This window comes from Poecilia latipinna, unplaced genomic scaffold, assembly GCF_001443285.1.
Source record: "Poecilia latipinna isolate Pla-1442-1.1 unplaced genomic scaffold, P_latipinna-1.0 Scaffold1521, whole genome shotgun sequence".
In the NCBI taxonomy this organism is placed as follows: Eukaryota; Metazoa; Chordata; class Actinopteri; order Cyprinodontiformes; family Poeciliidae; genus Poecilia; species Poecilia latipinna.
Genome location: NW_015114137.1, coordinates 134,431 through 158,315, shown reverse-complemented (window position 1 = coordinate 158,315; position 23,885 = coordinate 134,431). Strand labels below are relative to the sequence as shown.

Here is a 23,885-nt window from a genome sequence, read left to right as displayed (position 1 = left end):
GGCACACTAGTGTGCCGTGAGTGATCGACAGGGGTGCTGTGGAAATTATCCAATTTCACCTTCGGTAGTATTTTCCAGACTACAAGCCGCTACTTTTTTCCTAAGCTTTGAACCATGCGGCTTAGCCCTCGGCGGCTTTTCTGTGGATTTTTCTTCAACCACCAGGGGGCTCTTTAGCATGAAGTGAATCATTCGAAGTCAAAATTGTAAATCAAAGAAGAACGCGCTAATTTTCATTTAGAACAAGCACATGCTAGCAACACGCACGAATGAGAAATGTTTTCAACCTCATATGATGCAGCTTTTAAGTTGAGGAGTATTGATCTGGCATTACAGGATGGAAATAGAGCCGCTGCACGTAAACTCGGGGTGAACGAAACCATGGTTCGGCTTTGGAGAGGAGCACTGCCTCCTTAATACATCCAGCAGATTTATTAGGACGCAGCCCTCTGCTGCCCTCTGCTGGGTCATTATGGAAAACCGAGAGCAGCAGAGATACCAGCGGCTATATATATACGTTTCCTTTTTTTGGTGGGGGGAGGATTTGAAGGTGCGGCTTATAGTATGGTGCGTGCGCTCTTTAGTCCGGAAATTATGGTAATTGGTCTTAAAAGATTTTTTGGAAATGAATTAATTATCCGTAAATAATGCCATCTTCGAGTGTCTCTGCTGTAGTAGTGACTAGCGGCGTAATCATGTAATTTTCTTACCAGTAGATGGCAGTAGGTACAGAGCATTTTACATTAAAACAAGAGAATTAGTGATGCATGAATGTTACAGGTAGCGGTGAGAGCCTCTTATCTAGCAAGACTGTGACAACAGTGATGGAAAAGACAGTGAAGCTCAGCAGTAGTTGGAAAGAACCTGGGTCCATTTCCCACAACATGTCTGTGTGAAGTGAGCTTCTCAAGCCTGGCTACTATAAAAACTGAAACCAGAGAGACTGAGAGCTGATGAGGAAGAGCTTTGTCTTTCTTCAATTTCTGCCAAGAAATCAGCTGTTTTCATCCAAACATGCACAGGTTTCACACTAGATGGGTAAAATATACAGATATTGACATTTTGTACATGCAACTCTTCATATTGTAACAGTGAATATGAAGTAAAATCTTTAACAAATATTATTGCTTCTTTCAGAATAAGAATGATTTTCTGAATTCTGGCTAAAAGAATGCTTGTGGATTAGTTTGTAAAACACTTTGGAGTTTTCTACAACTTCTGTAAATTTAAGACCACATTGTTAAGGGCAATTTGAAATAAATGTAAAATATGATAAAAATAAATGTTTGTGTTTATTTGATTCCTATTCAAGACACTTTGACAAGAATGATTATATATGTAATATAGGTGGCTACAGAGTATCTTTGTTTACATTTTTTTGGTTGGTGGTGTGCCTCGAGATTTTTTTCAATTAAAATAATGTACCTTCACTCAAAACAGGTTGAAAAACACTGCTCTAAACGGAAAGGGAAAGTAAACGCTTCCAAAAATTCAGGATTGTTCAGGTTCTAAATGCCATAAGAGGGCCTTTTACTCCACCTAGTGGGTAAATGTGGTGTCTACACTAATGTGCTTTTCAGAAAGCATCACAGAACATGGATACTTGCATTTTAGGTGCGTCATAATAAATTAGAAAGTGATTTAAAGTTTACTTTACTTCAGTAATTCAACTCAAAACATGGAAAGTTAAATTTCAGTAATTCATTACACACACTGAAATATTTCAGTCATTATATTAAATTTGACGATTGACTTCTAATAGAAACTCAGACTTCTCTTTCTCAGAAAACTGAAACATTTCTTAATCAATCAATAAATCAAATTTTATTTGCATAGCACATTTTAGCAGCAATGTAAAATGTGCTAATGTGAATGTTTCAAAGTGCTTTCCGTCATAACAAACACAAAAACACAAAGTCATGCAACATAGAATCAACAATCAAAACATTACAATAAGTCAAGTGCCATTGTTAAATTCGTAATTGATTACGTTTCAAATACAACTCTAAACAGGTGGGTTTTTAGTCGAGATTTTAAGGAAGTCAGTGTTTAAGTTGTTTTACAGTTTTCTGGAAGTTTGTTCCAGATTTGTGGTGCACAGAAGCTGAATGCTGCTTCTCCTTTGGTTCTGGTTCTGGGGATGCAGAGCAGACCAGAACCAGAAGACCTGAGGGGTCTGGAAGGTTAACATCAATATAAAAGATATGTTTATTGCACAAATGTGAAAGTGTGCCCATGTACTGTATATAGTACTCAACAACTGAAATGGTATCAGTACAATTTTGCATGGAGATGATCAGCCTGTTGAAATGCTGAAACCCCGGTTTTTAATGGTGGCCTTTGGCTATTCACAGAAAGGTCTAGTATCCCTCATATTCACCTTTAAAAACCTGTATAGATTCTCTCTTGGGTTCTGGTCAAGTGAGTTTGTTTAAATTATATCAATTATATCACACATTGACCCATGTATTAGCACTTTTGACTATAAAGCTCCAGCAGAGGGAAGTGTAAAGTGCTCTAAAGCTTCCATGTATATAACATAGCCAGTTTTGGGCCTGATGAAACACGATCTGATGACATGGCTTCCCAAATCATCAATGTCATTGAAAACTTTCGGCAATATCAAGCTGTACCGCCTCATTTGTCCTCAAGACTGTGGAACTTTGATTTCCAAATAAAATGCAAAACTTACTTTAACCTTAGATGAGGAGTTTGCACCACTGATAAGCAGTTTACATAATTTTCTCCTCAGCCCAAGCAAGAAAGACACTTCTCACATTGCTGCTGGTTCAGGATTGACTTCAGAGAAGGAACCTGACAGCTGTAGCCCATGTCATGGATATGTGTGTGGTAGCCCTTAACGTCCTGACTTTAGCTGCAAATCAAGTCTTGTCTCCCCAAAATGTTGACATAGTTTTTGCTTCATAATCCTCCTCCCCCTCCCCCGCCAAGGCTGTTCATCCTTTTCTACCATACTTTTCCCTTCCACCTAACTTTCTATTACTATGTTTGGAGACAACACTCATAGTTTCTTTCATAATGAACTTGCTTGTGAGAGGGGTTACTGACTGGATAACTGCCCTGTTAGCAGTTTCTTCCTCATTATTGATAACATATTGATAATCACGACGGTATGAAAAATAAATACATTAATACATACGTCTCTGAAAGACTTAATTTGTAGTAAATCATTTAAACACACTGACATGTATAACTCAGTATAATTCATTTATAAATGAGTATTCCTTTTTGCTCATTCGCGCAGGAGTCTAACAAGCTCCGCCCCGTTTGGACGTAATTGTTGTTTGGGCCGTGACGGAGCTTGTACACGTAGCCTAGTAGGATGTGTTCATTGAAGATGGTGGCGTTGTGTGAGACTTACAGTCCTGCATATTTGTAAGAACGTACTTTTATATATGAATGTTTTTGACATTGTGTAATATTAGTCGTTTAGCGCAGTTAACAAAGTTGTACTACAATGGTTTTAATGTCGTGTCCCTAAGTGGAATTACACTGTTACCCTTTAGTTAGCATAGGCTAGTTAGCTGGCGGTGCTAACTAAGCAGCGATGCTAAGGCTAGCTGTCCAGGCAGTGAACCTGTTAAATCACCCTAGGATTGTCTAGGGACTCGTAACTTAGCCGTGTGTTTTCCTGTCACGGAAGAGTTGGTACGACAACAGCACGATGTCCGTCTTCTTGCTCGACGTTGCCCCATATAAGCTAATGTATAATGTTGGTATTTTTGCTGTGTGCCGCTGTGGACATGTAGCGTTTCTGTTAGCTGTTGAGCCAGAGCACTCTCTGGACCCTTCCTCTAAGGCAGCTTAATGTGTAACGGTAACTTCATGTCGAGCCTGACCAAAGAGAGCTAGCCTCGGTTATGTAATAGCTAATTCCAGCTATCGGTGACAAGTTGCAAGTTTGCAGCTAACTTTTGGACTTTTTGGAACTTCGAGTTTTAACATAGCTATCGCTAGCCTACCTGGTTGTTCTTTATAAATTTGTAACCTGATCATCTGAAAAATCTAGGATCGCTCTTCCGACTGACTGAACCTACTTACCTTCCTTGTGAGATGTGGCTGTTATTGATCCTCCTCTCTAGCTTAGCGTATTCACGTAGATCTTCTTAGCTTCCATGTGACAGATGCACAATAACAAATGATAGGATTTAAACGAAGTCAAAGTTCATTGCATGTATTATTGTAAGATCACATAGATTTATTAATCTAAGGGAACTTTGTTGTCTAATTACTTGTCTGCTTTTTGAGTCAGTGATTTCTTTAGCTTTGTTTATCTGGTGATATGCTGAGCTAATTCCAATTTAATGGATTCATATTAAAAACAATATTGCTGTTCATCCCTATGCAGTACTTAAAATCATTGTACTTTTCTTTTAGATGAATCAGTCTTGGTTAAGATGCAGATTTTACCTAACAATGTGACGTGGTCAGTGTTTATGTGTTTTGCTATGGTGGCGTAATTCATTTACTGAAGCTAAAAGATGTGATTTTTCATATTTCTACAAGATTTCTTTGAAGTATGTTTAAATTTTAATATATCAAGGAAAAGTGAAAACTTCCTTCTCTTAAAATCACTGTTTTTGTGCATAGCAGGATATTTAAGTATGCTTTTCCTTAACATGCATGAGATAAGTTAAAGGGGCGATGCAGAGAGGACGTGTATGTAGCTGAAACACTTTCTGATGTAGAAGCTGCCACGTTGTACTTTTTACACAAATAAAGGTGTGGTAATGTCCCTTCAAAGAAACATGTGCTGCTTTTATTAACCCTTAACTCTTTCCTTTACTTCTTACAGCTACGTCTGACTTCAGTCTCTTCAGTGACATCTTTCAGAGTGACCTGGTCATTGGACTTGCTGTGCAGACATGCAACCAACCCCCCGGGCTGGACCTCCTCGGGCTGGACCACCCCGGGCCTCTATGCCTAATATGACAGGCAGGATAAGGCCTCAGAAGCATGCGACAGCAGTGACAGCTACTATGCCGCCTCCTACACAGCCCATAACGGACCCTTTTGCTTTTGGCAGAGCTCAACCCCCAATGGCTGCAGGTGGTCTTCCTACAATACCTAACAGCAGCCCACCACAAATGCAAACTCCACCTAATGCCATGTATTCTCAGCTTGGTTCTGGACTCCCTCCACAACCGCAGTTGCTTGAAAATGTTCCAGCTGCAGTGGCTGGTCCCCTAGCACAACCTCTGTCAGGGGTAACTTTATTCACCCCTCAGGGTACTCCATCTGCTGGTGTTTTCCCATCTCCAAGTCCCACAGGATATGCATCAGCTAATAGTGAACAGGACTATTTTAATTCAAGAGATCCAACTGCAAGTATGTCCACAGATTCATCACATATGTCACCAGCACCTAGTAATACACTTTTTAACCAGGATTTTCAGGCACAACATCTTGGCCATCCTTTGCCTTTTCAACCCCTTCCACCGTCATCTTCATCTACTCAGTGGGCTCCTGATCACTCAAGCCGGCCTCCCTCAGTTCAAAACTATTTCCAACCAACTGTTGATCCACCAGCACGGCCCTCAAATATACCACCACAGACCCAGATGTACCCCTCCCACAGCCAGTCACCCCACCACAATGCCCCCACCCCTCCAGCTTACTCTGGACATCCCCAAATTCACCCCCCTGCTCCTCTTCAGAACCCTGTAGCAGCTGCCAGCTCTTTGTTGCCTGACCCAAATGGACCCCAGCACCTCAACTCACATTTCCAAACCCAGAGTTATTTCAGTCAGAGCTCTGCGCCCCATGACTTGTGGTTCAACCAACCAGTGCAGGACTCCGGCTACCACCAAATGGGTACCAGCTCGAGCCATCCTCAGCCACCTACAGAGTCTGCTGGATCTCCTCATGTTTCCAGTACGGGGCATGGTCCTGTCAGTCAACCTGTTCCAAGTTCTGTTCCTGCCACAGATGCATACGGTCAAGAGTCTGGTACAATCTCGATGTTCTTCAAAGGGAGTGATGTGGAAAACGAGGAAACGCTTGCTGATGAGAGGAATAAAACATTAAATGGTGTTGCTGCATCTTTTCAGCATAACAGCAACCCACCATCTCATAGTAGTCATTCAGATCTGACCGTAGATTACCAAGGAGTGTCTGTTCCCGATCATTCACGCCTTCCCTATATGAATGAAAGCAGTCATCCTTTACAGGGGCACATCCAGAAGCTCCCGGATAATGACTTTGACCACGTGGAAAATTTGGAGTGTGTTCCAAACCAGGAAGTTTTACCCAACGAATCCAGCAGCAGTGCTGCTGCTGCTATTGCTGCATGTAACCCAGTTGACCAGTTTGAAACGGGACCCAACCTGGAAACTCCAGATTCAATCCCAAGACCAATGAGATCTGCGAGTGTGTCATCCAACTACAGCAATTTGAGCCATGGAAGTGGAACCGGCTCCCGTCGGCACCAGGGAGTCGAAGGTACCTTTATTCAGCAGGAAAGCCCTCGTCTTGCCGATAATCTTAATGCCTCTTCTGCTGCTGCTTCCGCCGCCGCTGCTGCTGCCGGAGGCTACTTTGAGCAGATAGATACATCTCCAAGTGGTGATGTAGTTGTGCAAGGTACAGTAGAGCATATGTGGCACCCCACGCCTAGCCCACCAAAACCAACTGGGATTTTCCAAGCAAGCGCTAACAGCTCGTTTGAACCCGTACGTTCACATAGTGTTGGAGTGCGTCCTGCTGAAGTTGACAGGGCTAAAATGGTTGCTGAAGGAGGTTCTGATTCCACATCTGGTAACTTGGAGCAGCCGCCAGACAATATGGAGAATATTTTTGGGCCTGGACAAGCTCCATCTTCTGTTCCCGGCGATGGATTATCCAGTCAAACACACTCGGTGGTACATCCTCATTCTCGACCTTCATCTCGTGCTTTTGGGGCCAATCGGCCCTGCGAGAGTCCGGCCACTACTCTGTGGGCTCAGAGCGACCCTACGAGCTTGGGTACCAACATCCTCCTTGCCCCTGCGGCCCTCACAGTTTTGGCCCCATTAAGAGAACCCAGTGCTGACGTCATTCAGCCACCAGAGGATTGTCCGCTGGACCTGCAGGCCTCGCAGAGAGCTCAGACAGCTTCTCAGCAGCATTCAGAGAACCTAGAAAACCCTCCAAAGGTGAGTGATGCGGAGCCAGTTGACTCTCAAAGCGGCCTGGGTTACGCATCTCTGCTCGTGTCTAGCTCACTTCATCAGCCCGTTTTAATTGCCCCTCCTGTATCCAATTACAGCGTGATTCCCCCCAGCATTCCTACTCCGTCATCCACTCAGACTAATCATGGAGAAGTTGTGTCCCCCGAAAGACCTCCCGCACAAGGGCTTGGTGCCAGTATCTCTCAACCATCAGCCCTACCTTCTAAGCAAAATCCGCTCTTTTCTTCTGGGTCCGCGGCTTTCTGTTCCTCCGCTCCTAATCAGGGTCCGCTCAATCTGACTCGCGACAAAACAGTTGGAGCAACTTCAGAAATCACAACTCCACCACTCTCTCAACCTGTCCACCCTCCTCTTTCAAGGGGCCAATCATTGGGGGCAGAAAGCCATTCTACTGTTAATTCACAGCCCGTTTCTCTCGTGACTGCTTCTGTCTCTAACCATAATCAGACATTAAACTACGAACTGCTTGATTTTTCTATGCACCAATCACACAGCCAGAGCCAGGCATACGGCCAGCCGTTGTCTTTGCATGAGTCGTCACAGTCTAGTAATGGATTTTACCTGCAGGTCACCAAGGATGCTCAGCAGGGAGTAAGAGATGGAGGGACTCTCTCTATCCAGACATCAGTTTCTACATCCACCTCACAAGCTCCACCAGGACCACCTCCAGCTGCTCCAAACACTCAGCAGACTCAAAGTGAACCTCCTAAGACATCCAATTCTCAAGTTGCATTGCAGGGACAGAGGGATGTTCCTGCTGTTCCTGTCAGTGGAGCCCAGCCTTCTCACGGTCAGTATTCAACTCCGGCACAAGGACCTGCTGGAGGGAATGCTCCTCCTCCTGCCGCTCCTGGGGTGTGCCCCCCAGGCACGCAGGGGGCCGTACCTCCAAGGGATCCCCAAGCAGTTCCAGCTGTAGCTCCCCGACCACCCTCCTCTGCAGGCAGCCATCAAGACTATGTGCATCCTCCTCCTCCTGGATCTGGACAGATGTACAGCAGCTACTATGGAAACTATGGGGAATACCCAGATAGCAGAGGACAGTATCCTCCAGGCCAGTATCCACCTCCACCTGGAGATCCTAGAATGCAGCAGTATTATCAAGTAAGGGTTGAGACGATTTTTGACCATCATGAATGAGCAACTGTTGTGTGTCCCTCTTTATTAATCCGTTTTTTAATGCTTTCCTGTTAGGATGCAAACTACCGAGGCAGAGGAGATCCTTGGTATGGCAGATATGATGGGCAGAACCCGGGTTACCATGATCCAAACTACCAATACAGAGAACCGCAGTCGGAGCGACCCAACTCGAGAGCTAGTCAGTACTCAGACCGGCCTTCATCCAGGTTAGTGAAGCAGTCAGTCTTGCTTCAGCATCTAACCTTCACAATCTTCTTCAATTCAATAGTTAAAAGTCAGAATTGTTGGAAAAAAATGTCACTACTTTGTTTTTCTGAGGTAGAATGGTGTACCATCATTAAGCCTGTCGCAATGCATTTAATCAATTAATCACATAAGTCGCACAGTAATATCAATTATTCTTAAATGATATTTTCGATAATACAATGCTTATGATTTTTGTTTTCCTGCAACTGAACAACTGACAAATTAATGTAAATGTTGATGTAAAAAATCTTTTAGAAAAACAAATGAATGACTATAATTTATAAAAATAATTTAAAAAGTAAGAAATGTGCAAATATTTCTATATTTGCAGTCTATTCAGTCAGATCATATTTGAAGCTGTAATCCATGTAAGCAACAATCTGCTCTCCACTTTACCTTTGACTCCAATGAATAAATACTTAATAAAGTCTGCACATTTTTAGGAAATTGAAGTTAAAAATTAATGTTACTATAACACACTGTCAAGTGTGTTAATTTGCTGAAGTGAGACTCCATCCAACAGCCTCAATATCTTATTGCCATCCAAAGTGTGTATTTTAATAACTGCAAATATGAAACGACAAACATTCCATTTCCGGGTGGTCTTTTATGCATTTTTAATGCAAAAATAGAAACTGCATTGATTATTTGTTTTGCATCCTTTCTTTGAAATCATTTATTGTCGGTGTTTAGTCAGCACACACAAAAGGCTGCTAATTGCAGCATCATGTTTGGTTTTCCATGTTGAAATGACACTTTGTGCATGTTTCAATTTCATGTGATGTATTGGTCCTGTGAAATATCACCTTGTGTTGTCCTTCAGGCAAGGTTATTCCGAAGATTACCAACGGCAAAACCGAAGTGCCTACGGTGAATATTATGCAGATTACCCCAAGCGCTATGATTATAGAGGTATGAGCTACACATATTTGCTAATACAATGTCAATTCGACAGTGATTTATGAAAGAAAAAATGCCATGTATTTGTCAATTATCTTCTTTTTTTTTTCTCCGTTTTTTGTTTTAAAAGGATACAACTACGGAAATTACGACCAACGATACAGAGGATACTATGATCAGTCCTATTGGTCTTATTACAATGAGACGTACAGAAACGGCTACTATAATCAGCCCGGGTATGCGTTATTAAAACTGCATTTTAGTAAAAAGTACAATGAAGACAAAAAGATGTAAAGCAGCGTAGCTATGCATGAGTCCTATCAGTTTACTCCTGCTGAGTGTTTTATGGGCTCTCTTACAGGAAAGATGTCTACGACGCCCAATGGATTTACTATCCTGGATATGATCGCAGTTTTGATGACGACAACGTGCGCGGGAGAGATGCTTACGGCGACGACTTTGACAGGCACAGCGTGCACAGCGAGCAGTCGGCACACAGCGTGCACAGCTCCACCAGTCATCACAGCAGACAAAGCAGCTTCAGCTCACGGTCGCAGCAGGTGAACTGTCATGGCTGCTTTTTATTTCATAGGCAATAAAAAAAAAGCTGCTTAGTTTTATTTTGTTTGTTTCAATTTATGGGACCTGGATCTTCTGCCACCTTGTTCTCAACTCTTTTTTTATTTGTCCACTTCAATTGCAGAGCCAGGTGTACAGGAGCCAGCCTGACTTGGTGTCTGCAGTTTATGACACAACGCAATCCACTCTCCCTGTTGACTACTCTTATGGCCAGTATCCAAATCAAACAGACGCTACTCAGAACTACAGCCAGTACATGTATCCCTCAGAGTACACTACAGACAGTACCTGGATTGCACCAGAGCAACGTAATCTTACAAAACTCAGTTTTTGGAGAATATATATTTTTTAAAGCGTTTTTATCTTTATTATATCTCACTTAATTACACGGTAGCCATTGTTTCCCTTTCAGCTCCCCCTCGTCCTGCAACCCCAGAAAAGTTTACCATGCCCCATCGTTGTGCTCGCTTTGGACCTGGGGGTCATCTGATCCAAGTCCTGCCCAATCTCCCCTCAGCTGGGCAGCCTGCTCTGGTTGAGATCCACAACATGGAGGTACATTTACTGTAAAAAAATTGTAAAAAGCTTTTATTTATTGTTTTGTACAGAGCTTTTAAGGTTTAAATTTCAGCACACATTAAGTTACATTATATCATTATGCATTAATCATAAAGTAGGCATTCCTTAATTTATGGATCATAGGTTGTAAAATTAGTTTCTATCTCCTTTTTGGAGATACAAACATTTTAGACTATTGTGAGCAGAAAATAATGTAAAGAATATGTTATGTATTATTTTATCTTCTACTTCTCCTTTTAGACGATGCTGCAGGACACCACAGATCAGGCTGAGCTGCGAGGTTTCCCTGGACCTCTGATTAAGTAAGTGCATTTTTCTAGTTTTCTACATCTCAAATACTTCACAGAATCTTGGTGAAAGTAAACTCCTTAAAGAACCAGACTTCAGTTTTTCAGTGCAAAGTAGTGTAACAAAAAAGCAGAATGTTGCATTCAAACAACATTGAAAATTCAACTTTTTTGCTGCAGGTTAGGTTTTTGTAATGAAACATATATCCTAACTTTTTCTGTCCTGCCTACAGGGAAGAGACCCACAAGGTTGATGTGATAAAATTCTCTCAAAACAAAGCAATGGAGTGTTCCCGTGACAACAACTTGCTGGACAGAGACTCTGCCCGCCTGCTCTGGGACTTCATTGTGCTGCTTTGCAGACAGAATGGGGTGAGTCTGTGTTGTCTGCAGCTGTAAATCTACCAGAACAATTATTATTTGATTAAAATTTGGTCTTATTGTTGTTTTCCATTTCCTCAGACTGTGGTCGGCACAGACATCGCTGACCTCCTGCTGAAGGAGCATCGCTCTGTCTGGCTGCCTGGCAAGAGTCCCAACGAAGCCAACTTGATTGATTTCAACAATGAACCTCTTGCACGAGCGGAAGAGGAGCCTGGAGCTGGACCGCTGTCCCTCCTGTCCGACACTTTCATGATCGTCCCGGAGAACGTTGGCAAGGAAACGGAGCGCTTCAGAGAGCTGCTTCTGTTTGGGCGCAAAAAGGTAGGAAATGCAGTGATTAGCAAAATGACGTAAATATTTTAAGCCGAGCAGATCCGACACATTTTATTCTTTGTATGGTGAAAAAAGGATGCACTTGAAGCAGCCATGAAAGGAGGTCTCTGGGGTCACGCCCTGCTGTTGGCTAGTAAGATGGACAACAGGACACATGCACGTGTCATGACAAGGTGAAGTAGCGGAAGTTGAAGTTTCTGAACCTATAATTATGGTTTTAAAATGTCATTGAAATCATTAAAATGTTGTTTTCGTCTTCAGGTTTGCCAATAGTTTGCCCATGAATGACCCTCTCCAAACAATGTACCAGCTGATGTCAGGGAGAATGCCTGCTTCAGCTACGGTTCGTCCTTACGGCCTGTTTTTAAACTGGTGCGCTGAAGAAGCTGTTGACACTGATTTTCCAGCTATCTAAATGGAAAGTTTCTTTTTTCCCCACATATGCAGTGCTGTGGAGAGGAGAAGTGGGGTGACTGGCGCCCCCATCTGGCCATGGTCCTCTCAAACCTAACACACAACATGGACTTGGACACTCGCACTATCACCACTATGGGTGACACTCTGGGTACGATTATTTTATTAAGCCTCTATCCAGTGGGAGTTGTTTAAACTGTATTGACATTAATAGCAGCTGGTAGCTTCATTCCTAACATTTTTGACCATTTTTTTTCCTGCTTTGGCAAAGCTTCTAAAGGGCTGACTGACGCTGCTCACTTCTGCTACCTGATGGCCCAAGTTGGCCTGGGGGTTTACACCAAGAAGAGCACCAAGTTGGTGTTGATTGGATCCAACCACAGGTTAGCCCAAAACAGCCAAGCCTTTTGACATAAACTGAAAACAAGCCAGACATTTAACACTGTCTCTTGCCTTCAGTTTGGCCTTTAATCAGTTTGCCACCAATGAAGCAATCCAGAGGACGGAGGCCTATGAGTACGCTCAGTCCCTGGGCTCCCAGCCTTGTTCACTGCCCAACTTCCAGGTGGGTGTTTATTTTTAGAAGCCTGTTCAGTGTATCTCATACGTTTTTACATTCATGATTACATTGTAAATAAAATATCTGAAGACTATATTCTCTCTCTTTCTGTCCTCCATCAGGTGTTCAAATTAATCTATGCATGCCGACTGGCTGAATCAGGCCTGTCTGCCCAAGCTTTTCATTACTGTGAAGTTATCGCAAAGACGGTCCTCATGCATGCCTCCTACTACTCCCCTGTGCTCATCAGCCAGATCATACAGGTTTGTAGTTGTTCCTTGCTTTCCATATCTTTTTATATTTTACTCTTTGACACATGTGATTTATTTATTTACTTTCTCTTTGCTTAAAGATGTCAGAAAAGTTGCGGTTCTTTGATCCGCAACTAAAGGAAAGACCTGAGCAGGAGCTGTTCATTGAGCCTGAGTGGCTGATCCGCCTCAAACAGCTGGATGGACAGATCAGGGTGAGGAAGAGCAACGGTTCTACGTCACCTTGTGGCATAATATAATTCCAGACATTTCTTGCTAGTTCCAACAGGGAGCTATGTAATGATAAATTTCTTCAAAAAATTCGATATAAGGTTTTATTTTTCAGAAGTTCAGCAGATTTAGATTGACTTAAACAAACCATGTGATTTTTAAACAATTAACATATTTGATGATTTCTTCTCTCTCTCCTTTTGTAAGACTGGTGTGATTACATACAACAGGGACAGAAGTACTCCTGCACAGTTTGACTGCATCAGCGAAAGTTCAGACTTGGAGCCCCAGAGTCCACATGAGCCTTACAGCTTGCCTCTGGAAGTGGACGGCCAGGCCCCCGATAACCAGCTCATGAGCTCATTGATGCCTGGGCCTCAACCGCTGGCGGTGCAGTTGATGCCTCCAGGTGTGTGTGAATGTGTTCAAACTTTTGCTCTGTGTGTGATTAGCTCTTCGTGCTGGCAGATGGATTGAATCTCTTTCACTTCCTTCCAGCTCCCTCCTCCATTCTCCACGAGGGGGCGGCTCCAGCTCAGCTCCCACCCTCAAGCGATGTGCCCCAGTTCTACCCCGTGCCCCCCAGTGGACCACCAGGCCAAATCCCCATGCCTGGATTCCCTCCACAGGATCCTGGTGGTGTCGCCCACCCCCACTTCCACCCTCAACATGAGCAGGCCTATCCCGGGGCACACCAGCATTTTGTGCCCCCACCACAAGAGGGCCAAATGTCGCCTCACATGCTTCCCTCACAGGTGCCACATTCACCTGTTCAAATGACTCACCCACCTTTTCAGATGCCCCAGCACATGCCTCCCTCTCCTGGACATATGGCCCCCATGGATCAGCCCCTCCCACCCAACCCGGAGATGCATCCCACACATCCAATATCGTCCTCCCCACCCAGAAGCTCCTTCACACCTCAGATGGACTTGTATGACCACATGGCTATCATGGTCAGTATTTACCAGCCTGCTCTTCTAAAACAACCTAAAATAAGTTTTTTTTTATTTATTTTTTTTATATGAGACAGGGTTGTCCAAGATCTGACCCCATTCACAGATGGCTCAATCTTTACACACCAGCACAGGAAAACTGGGGTTGAAACATTTACCGAACATGGCTCAGTACAGCTGGTGTTTTTTTTTTTTTTTTTTTTTTTTCCCCAAAAAGGAAATTTGAAACAAAAAAGAATTCATTTTAGACAATTTAGGGATCTTTTTTCCGTTTTAATTTTTTTAATAAGGCAAACATGCAAAGCCCTTTTTATGTTTCAAATCTACAATAATTTACAGATCCTTTCCTTACAAAAGTCATACTTTGTTCATTTTATTGAAATACCAGCTCCCTAAATTAGTCAATGATTCGATGCAGTCTTCTGGGTTTCCTTAGTTAGAAACTTTTTAAGCTACGTTGAATAATTAACTGAGCTTATTTTACTATTAAGATCAGAGTGAATGTATATATGATTGGTTTGAAATTACGTTTTGCAAAGTGTCTCTAGATGTCATTTGTTGTGAATCGGTGCCGAATAAATTAATAAACTGAATTGAAAATGACAAGTTTCAGTATACAATTATCTTCTCTTTTCGATAAAAATATATATTGAATTTCTGGATCACAAACTTGATTTTGGTCTATGTGGCAAAAATGTTGGAAACCACTAATACAAGAGGAAATGCTTAACTTGTTGTCTGCTTGGTTCCACAGGGTCCTAGGAGATCACGAACAACTTCACAATCTTCAATGCATTTGGTACGTTGGTGTATCCTGGCTGAGGAAACTGAATATAGAAATAACATTGACATTTAACACCAGAGCTTAATATCTCGAAACATATTAAATTCCACTGAGATGATTATTACTCACTAAAATTACCTGGTTTCACTATTGTGTGGTGAAGTGATTTATCTACTAAATACTTCATTTGTTATGTAAAAGCCAGAGTGTATCAAAGCGTGTTCTTATCAGAATATCTTGTTTTCCAGCCATCTGGACGCAGCTCTCGCAGGGCCTCTGAATCCTCCACTCACTCCGGTGGAAGAGAGCGGAGCAACTCTGCTGTAAAACAGGCCTCTCCACCTCCGCCCTCGATTCCCGAACAGCCACGCAAAGAGGAGGCCAGGAAAGCCAAGAAGGATTCTCCAGAAAAGGTTCACTTTCACACAATTTCAAAAGCTGCAGACTGCGCTACTACATTGCTTAACACAGCGCTTCCTTTCCATGCAAACAGAGTAAAGGCTGGTCATTTTGGCCCTTTGGGAAGAGGAAAAATGAGGCTCACTTGCCAGATGATAAAAATCCTTCTGTAAGTTATATGTGCTTATTTTATTTCCTCCCACCTTAACTCTAGAACTGTTCTTTACCAATCTGTGGGTTCATGTGTTTATTGTTGCCAGATTGTTTGGGATGAAAAGAAAAATAGATGGGTTGACCTGAATGAGCCTGAAGAAGAGGTCAGTGGTTAACAAATGGATATTTTAAAAATACAAATCTTAAACAAGCCTTTTTTTTTTTTTTGATGGCTTTGTTTTTATTGTTAGAGTAAGCCTCCTCCTCCACCTCCAACCGGTTTTCCCAAGATGCCTCAGATGCCTGGTCCTGGGGGGCCCACTGCTCCTCCAGGTGCTGGGTCTACCGTCAACATGTTTTCCAGAAAAGCAGGTAAGATGCACAGTAGAGAGTGGAAATTTGACTCAGCCTCATACTTTTCATGGCAGATATTTATGGATACCATGTATCTTTTAAATCCTTAGTTGCAATTTGTTTGACTGTTTGTGTCTTCTCAGGCACTAGGAGCAGATATGTGGACGTTCTGAACCCGACCGGAACAGCTAAGCCGAGCGGAGTGGCCCCGGCTCCTGTGGACCTGTTTGCTCCTTTGGCCCCCATGCCCATGCCTGCCAACCTGTTTGTGCCTAGCTCAGGTGTGTGTCATGAAAGTACAATGAGCGAACCAAGAACATTTAAAAACATCTCAGACTTTAACATAAGTAAAAACTTTTTTTTGCTGTTTTTTAACATTGTAGCTTAACTTTTATTTGAAGAGTTCAAAATTCTTCAAATGTAACTAGATGACAGATGAGATGTCGCTCCTTCAAGCTTTTTTTCTTTTGCCCAAATTCAAGACCACAGTGAAACTTAAGAATCTTTTCTTCTCAGTATTTTGTTGATAAGCTGAAAAAAGCTAATAAAACTAAATACCTAAAAGCAAAATGAAATATTTTCTGTTTCTCTCTTTATGTGAAGCTCCCAGTGACCAGCAGCCTCTGGAAGGCAGTGAAGGTGGAAATCAAGAGCAGAATTCACCAAGCAGCGGCGCTGCCCCACAGGTTCCTTTGGTTTTTAAACATTTGCACAACATCCTGCGTTCATATGCAGTCTGGGAGTGGATGAAAATTTAAATTATTTTCCATGTCTGGATCAGGATGGAGTAGGGGGAAACTTTTGTATTTCTAGACATTATTCTCATCAGGGAGTCAACCAATTTTTTTTTTTTTTTTTTTTTGTGTGTGTCTATTTCAGTGTTTAAGGCCTAACGTACTTTGGAATATCTGCTGTGTATCAGAAAGTGAACTATTGTATTTGTACTTTAAAAGTAGATGAAAAAATGGAATAAGTTTTCTGGAAAAGTATGGAGTTGTAACATTAAAATGTGCATAGCCACCTGGAATTATACTTTATTAATGTAAATATTTCACTATCTTATCTCAATAGTTATTTAGACTGCAGTAAAACTTGAAATCCTTCAAAATGTCACGATGGAAATCCAAGTTTTAAGGTTCAGAGTTGCAGTTTTACTCATCCTGAATCTGTTGACCGGCTCAGGTGTTCAACCCCACGCTGTTACCACCAGCCCCAGAAGGTCCTCCTGTTCCAGATGGGTCACAGTCAGGAGAGGTAAGATCCATCCGTCCATGTAATGGACTTTTTGCTTTATGGCACAATGACATAAGGCCTGTCTGCATAGTTTGCTTTTTTTAAGTTCTTGTAAGAGAAGACTCGAGGATGCATGCACACCAGCCTTAACTCTCATCTTTCTCATGCTCTGAATGCCTGGTTAATTACTATAATTTCTATTCCATGTGTCTGTAATATAATTCCATCAATGTGGTGTTGGTTTCTAAGAACTACAGTTGTTTAATGCTCGTTTACTTAGTTTTAACTTGATTGTGGAAATTGATCTAATCAAGTGCATGAAAGATGATTAATACGGGGTGATGGGATTTTTTTTTTCCTCTTTTTGTTCCCTTCCTACTTGTTTTCTTTAGCTGTCACGTTCTAGCTCAATGAGTTCTTTATCACGCGAAGTGAGTCAGCATTTAAACCAGGTACTTCTAGTCTGTACTTAAACAATGCCCTGCCAGCATCTTCCCGTTTCTGTTCTGTAGCATCTCATCGTTAAAACTTCACCATTTACATCCAACGCTTTGCTGAGCATCAGCCCCAGAACGTCTGCCTGTTTGTTACCGCCTGCTGTCTCCAGCATTACCACCTCCGCTCTGTGTCTATTTAAGAAAGCACAACGCTAAAGGAAGAAAGTTATTGCAATAGTAGCTGGCAGCTGCTATGAAATTTGATTCACAGCACATTCTTATGGGGTCAAAAAAATGTTCTGACAGCTGTAGTGGGGCTGAAACACGTATATATTTTCGTATTCCCACATTACAACGTCAAACCTGTCCAATTGTATCTTATGGGTTATGTGTAATAGGAAAAAATAGTAAATGTGATGCGGAAGAAAAGTAAAATGTATCAGAATAAGCTATAAATAACAAATCTGAAAAGCGCTGTGTGCATCTCCTTTCATCTCTCCTCAGGAAAAACTTTGTAGAAACACCCTTCACTGCAGTTGCAGCTAGAAGTTGTTTGCTGCTGTTGTTGTTTTCCAGTTTTGCACATATAGAGTGATTTTATTTTATTTTTTTTTTATTCTTCTTAGCGACATAGCTCCAGCTTAGTCAGATTGACAGAGAGCATCTGTGAGCAGTAACTTTCAAGTCTCACGTCTTTGTCTCTTCGATGTAAATTGTCACGTGTAAATATACTTTCTCTTTGACTGGATGTTTCAGATTACTGTTCTGTTCAGACTCGAGACTTTTGTAGCCCAAAACAGCTTCACTTGCAGCATCTTCCTTTATTTACCTCTGTCCATCCTCATTAAACTCTGCTATACAGCTATAAGATAAATGAAACTGTGCTGTATTGTCTTATACATTGATGAAACTTTAAACTTCCTGACCTGTTTGAGCTTCTCGGTGCTGTTTCTTCACTCATGTTGTCTGTGATTCCTTCATAGAACAACTGAATTCATACCAAGATTCAGTAAATGTTGAAGAACTTCCTCAGAATTCCCTCTGTTTCACTGACATTCACTACTTTTTTAATTTATCACACAAAAACCCCTACTAAAATACATCAAAGTTTGACGTTGTATTGCGAAAAATAAAATGCAAACGGTGGGAATACTTTTTAAGCCAACGTGCTCACTACACAATGTTAGCGGGACCCTATTCAATATCCTCAGTTTGCTTGAAAGAAAAAAAAAAGTCCATTAAATGATCAGAGTCAGTGATGCTGGAGATTGATGCAGTGGTTTAAATGTAACGTTTAAAGTTGTCCTAGGAGAGTTGCTCTAACCCTAGCATCTAGTTTGCATGGCTACTGAAATACGCATTAACAGTGGTTTGTGATGGTGCCTCACCGTGGATCCAGTCTGCATCGTCTTTCCACTTTCCCCCCTGGCAATTTGTTGTGAATCAATGTGTCAACATCGAAGTACCAAAGTACCTCTGCTTTTTCCTGGACAGAGTCATCCCAACCAGGGGACTGCACCCGCAGGAGGCGTCACTTTTTATAACCCTACGCAGTTTTCACAGGTGTGGTTTTTAAAGCAGCATCTTTTATTTGGTCTGTCTGCCATGTTGTTGTTTTTTTTTGTTTTTTTTCCCCCCGTTTGTTCACATGATGTCCCATCTGAATGTCTTCTGTCTCTTTCCCAGACAAGTGCACCATCGGGAGGGGGACAGCGATCTAGCCGGTTGGGCCAGCGCCAGTACCCAGTGTACAAGTAAACATCCCCCTCAATGGAGAAATGAAATTAATAGACTAAATGGACAAAAATGAGATTCTACCTGGAAGTAAACGAAGCACATGGACATTCTGCTCTATGTCTTAAGAACTCCTCCTTTGGCCTTCATTTGAAAAGCTTGATCCCATCATGCGGGTTTTCATCCAAACAGCTTAACCCCTTTTTTTTTTTTTTTTTTTTTTTTTTTTTTCCCTTATACCTTCATCAGCCCAGTAGGTGTCGCTGGTGTGTGTTTGTAACAAGCACAGCGTTTCCTTGAAGGGCTTATTCCTGAAACCAAACAGGGGGTCGAAAAACGATTCGCATCATGGGTACATTCACACACACACACAAACAAACTGTGTATTCATGTCGGCATAATTTGTGTCCATGTCTTGCTCCACTAAAGCTGCCAGATAAAAACACTGATCACCCAGCGTCCCGTTGTGCTCTAGATGTCTGGGCGGATATGTGAAGGATACATGAAGGCATCTTTTTAATTTCATACTGGAGATTTCTATAAGCAGCCTTCATGCTAGAGGTGGCAACTTGTGTGATGATTTGCTTGTTTGGTCTTGCTGTTTGAAGCATGTTGGATGATTTAAGAAAGAGAAGTATGCAGGGATTGATCGCTGCTTCCTTCAGGTATTTATTTACCCCTCCCCCCCCCCCCCCACCCCCACTTACTTGTTCGCCTTCAAAGATCTCAGAGGGTGTTTCTTTTTTTGGCCACAGTTATCTCAAAGTTCTGAGCTGACGGCTTCAAACGGAGGGAAGTTTGTTGAACTAACAGGAACCAGAATTCAAGAGGAATTTTAAATATTGCAGAAAATGAATCTATCCAAATATTTGTATATCAGATTGATTGTATTTATGACATGTAGACATAAAAGGTGTGCGTGCGTGTGTGAGAAGATTTAACAATTTTTTTTTGTTTGTTTGTTTTTTTCCAAATAGGCTTTGACCAGATGCATTATTGATTGAAAAAATTACAATCACAATCTAATCGTTTGTATCCCCTGCTTCTGCATACCAATAAATCTTTAAAATTGTGAACCGTGAGCTAGCCGTACTCTTAAATACGTTGTCATTTTAGTTTGCGCATGTTCCTCTGTCGTTCATTCTGCAGACGTCAATCGGATTGTTAACCAGCAGAGGCCGCTGTTCTCTGTTGTTTCAGAATTTCTGCTGTGAAATCATTGACAGAGAATCATCAGTACAAATAATGGAAACAAATGGCAATAATAATAGTTATTTTTGCGCTCTGTAGCACTTTGATAGAGATGTCTAGCGGTTTTATTTACTGCATAAAAAAAGGCATTTTGAAATGACTTGGCTGTCCTTTATTTCCGCGAAAAGAAAGTCGAGGTCAGCTCTGTGAGGTGAATGAAATGTGGCAGAGTTTTATTTGAATTTAGAAGAAAATGACAATCAATACCAACATGTAGATACTGTACTGATAACATTGATTGGGTGTTAAACTATTTATTTTGAAAATATGGAAATCAGTACAGCAATAATTTCATCACAAACTCACGTGATATATAATATTTTAACATCTGTTTTCAGTCAGGAATAAAGACAGATCTTTCTTTAGTACTATTGTATTTTTAAAAACTCCTTTTCCATTTAAAGCTCTCTAATCTGAATGAGTCACTTGGTGCGCTCCTTTCCCAAAGAATTTGTTTTTGGAGGATGAAGAAATGTGATTGGTCCAACATAATTGGCTACTTTAAGAAAATGGATGCAGATTACTATTTTGTGTCACTAATGGCCATTTTGAGCTCAAAACAGCCATCGTCACTCCTTCCTTGATAGTGAGTCATATTCTACATTATTAAAATGTAAACTTAAAAATAAATCGGCACATCAAACCTTACATATTTACATAAATCCAGCCACACTAGCTCAGTCATTCATTTTCCTCCTCCCTTTGTTTGCTACAGCTGCACACAGGACTTAGAAACAGTCAAGATAAATATCTTTATAATCAGTATTTGGAGACAGTTATGTCACTACTACATAAGCAACCTTAATGTATTTGAAAATCGGCTATATTTCCTAGCAGCTGAACATTTTTTTTTTTTTACAATAATGCAAAACGAAAAGCAGCATCTTGATCCAAATTTCTGAGTTCTCTACAGAAGAAAATTCATTCTTATGCATTCATGTAAACAATTTTATCAAGAAAAACCGTAAAGATTCGGCACCAAAGTGAAGCAGAACGGATTTGTCTTCCATTAGATGCCGACACTGCAAACAGAGGACTCAGAAACAAGCCTTCATTTCAGCAGAATGACGTCTTTCAGACTCCTCAGTCATCTTGCGTTCATACCCAGCTCACATTTTAGGCTAAAATTACATAGTTTTCATTATCTGGGTTTATCAAATCCATCTTAGCTCTCAGTATCCAGCACTGCCTGTGCTTTCTGAACTGCAACCTGCAGCTTTGTGTGGTCACTAAGCAGCTGTTGGAGAGAAGCGGCGTCCATCTCCAGGAGCATACCTAGAAAAACACGATGCGGATGTCTTTATGAGAACACATCGGGGCCTGGGAAGACTCTCGCAGCCAAGAGATGGTGCACGTTGAATGGTAAATAAATCAGTTCACCTGTGATGTCATTCGCATGCAGTGAATCCATCTGCTCAACCAATGAGAAGAGCTTCTCTCCCAGCCTGTCTGTCTCGTCAGCTTCTGAAGCGTCGCTGAGGTCCGTCTCCTCTATGTTCTGCCTGAAAAAGAAAGGCAGAAACTTTATTAAACTGTGCAGTTAAAAAAAACAATTCAAATGTAAAATGTGTCTCTTGATTATGAAATAAATTGAATGTGAGGACAAGACTCGGAGGAAAAAGCTACAAACTCTTTCAGCGTCTTCAGGGCAAGATTCACGTGTTCCTCCAGCAGTTTGGGATCTGACAAGAGTTGTAAAACCGCATCTCTCTGCTGCTCCAAAAGCATTCCTGTGCACAAGGCAAAACACTTTTTCATTGCATGAGAAAAGTACATCTTGAGCAATGATGCTAAAAACTAAAGTTAGCATAGGAATGTCCTGATATTCACACTGTCATTGGATTGTTTAACTTTTACAATTTCTGTTTAGCAAAAGGGCATTTAAAAGGACTTTAAATTTTGGAAAAGAAAAAAACAGCCCTTACAAGTAATATATCAATATACTGGCTATGAATGCCATCTGTGCCATCACTGTAACTCTGTATAAATGACTTGTAGATGTTTGTATGCTCAACTGATAAGTGTAGATAAACTGAATGTGGGTTTGATTACGTACAACGTTCAGCCCTTTGACTATTTAATTTACCACTACGAAGACAATAACAGTAAGGAGAGCTATTAACATATCAAAAATTGCAGGCCAAATGGATCAACAAATAAATGAGATTAATAAGAAAATGTATAATGAATGGTAATCTCTGTGTTTATGAAGAGCGAGGATATTTTACTCACCTGTGATTTTCTGTGAGTGACCAGTGTTGTAAACATCCACTAACTCAAACAGCTGCTCCCCGAGAGAGTCGGAGGACTGGGACACGTCATCCTCATCTTTCTGTGCCACCTCACTGTAAGGAATCACATAAACAATGGAAGGTTTATTTTTCAGAAGCTTATTCATAGTCTTCACCAGCGTTACACACCAGCATCGCTGCTGCAGTCTCCGCTTGATGATTATACCTGGCCTTCGGTGATAACTGCAGAGCTCTAAGAGCTTTCTCCACAGCTGCAGTCAGCATGGCCTCATCCTGCAGCATCTGGCTCAAAACGGCAGCTGGAAGCTCCAGTAACATACCTGGAACACACAACCGGGTTCAAATAAGATTTTACTTTAGCATTTATGCATTTTATTTGCACCTTCAAACCCTCATCTCTAAAGTCCTCAGCCCTTTAATATATATATATATATATATATATATATATATATATATATATATATATATATATATATACACACACACACACACACACCTTCCAAACTATTAAATTGCATTTAGAGGACAAGGTAGCTAAAATGGATGGATGGATGGATTTATACAACGGGACAGAGAATATTAAAGCTGTTTATGTTTTTGTTACGGGGAATAATTTAAAAATAAAATGCATCATACAGGTGAGCTCACCTGTGAGTTTTGCAGCATCCTCCCTGTGTTTGGGGTAGATCAGAGAGTACAGCTCTTCACCAAGTATCTCCAAATCTTCTTCTTTATCCATGCTCGTCCTTTCTCATTCAGATACAGCTTTTACCTACTACATTAAACCAGAGTGAAACCTTGAGATAAATGGTTCCCCAAGTAACTTTTTAACTCCAACAACTTAGTTTCACATCCTCGAATAAGGCTTATTCGACATATCTGCCAAGAAATGATCAGAAACAAAGTCAAACAATGCGATATCTCCGATAATCAGCGTCCTCTCTTTAGTCCGTATTTACCACTTTAACCAGCGCGCTTTAATATAAAATGACACACTATCATAACGCTTTAAAATAAATTGTAATCAGGAGTTCATTTATAACTGTATACATGCGACGCACATTAATGACGTCATGCCAGATGGACCATTCATTCAACGTGTCCCTCCGCTGTTGTCATTGAGAACTAGTTTTTCATAAAATACCAATAATTGGTTCGTGTAAGGGCAAAGTGCTAAATATTCACTTATGAGTGTAATATATAAGCCAGCTTTATTATTTCAATGTTCACATCCCTGGA

The 23,885-nt window shown here is 41.3% G+C and overlaps 2 protein-coding genes across 5 annotated transcripts; one reads left to right on the top strand and one right to left on the bottom strand.

Annotated features, from left to right (window-relative positions):
- The first annotated feature begins 3,289 nt into the window (after positions 1-3,289).
- Positions 3,290-20,225, top strand: sec16a (SEC16 homolog A, endoplasmic reticulum export factor). Of its 3 annotated transcripts, XM_015058167.1 has the most exons (32): positions 3,290-3,396; positions 4,817-7,154; positions 7,758-8,294; positions 8,385-8,536; positions 9,400-9,488; positions 9,607-9,712; positions 9,838-10,036; positions 10,180-10,363; positions 10,468-10,610; positions 10,875-10,936; positions 11,155-11,293; positions 11,384-11,626; positions 11,714-11,811; positions 11,900-11,981; positions 12,086-12,203; positions 12,324-12,435; positions 12,512-12,617; positions 12,734-12,874; positions 12,964-13,077; positions 13,301-13,502; positions 13,592-14,049; positions 14,804-14,848; positions 15,082-15,246; positions 15,327-15,401; positions 15,493-15,549; positions 15,637-15,757; positions 15,883-16,020; positions 16,343-16,425; positions 16,922-16,993; positions 17,365-17,424; positions 18,904-18,972; positions 19,096-20,225. In XM_015058167.1, the coding sequence occupies exons 2-32, from the start codon at positions 4,887-4,889 to the stop codon at positions 19,165-19,167; spliced, it is 6,510 nt and encodes a 2,169-aa protein (XP_014913653.1). In that variant the 5' UTR covers positions 3,290-3,396; positions 4,817-4,886; the 3' UTR covers positions 19,168-20,225. The 3 variants fall into 3 exon arrangements, with proteins under 3 accessions (XP_014913653.1, XP_014913650.1, XP_014913651.1); XM_015058164.1 differs by having other exon boundaries at positions 4,817-8,294; XM_015058165.1 differs by lacking the exon at positions 17,365-17,424 and having other exon boundaries at positions 4,817-8,294.
- Positions 19,893-23,728, bottom strand: LOC106963321 (polyadenylate-binding protein 3). 2 transcript variants are annotated; one of them, XM_015058171.1, is made up of 6 exons: positions 23,295-23,728; positions 22,852-22,966; positions 22,627-22,739; positions 22,025-22,136; positions 21,775-21,896; positions 19,893-21,669 (listed from the first exon to the last, which is right to left on the bottom strand). In XM_015058171.1, exons 1-6 carry the CDS (start codon positions 23,383-23,385, stop codon positions 21,560-21,562), a joined length of 663 nt encoding a protein of 220 aa, XP_014913657.1. In that variant the 5' UTR covers positions 23,386-23,728; the 3' UTR covers positions 19,893-21,559. The 2 variants fall into 2 exon arrangements, with proteins under 2 accessions (XP_014913657.1, XP_014913658.1); XM_015058172.1 differs by having other exon boundaries at positions 22,025-22,124.
- Between the last annotated feature and the right edge of the window lie 157 nt (positions 23,729-23,885).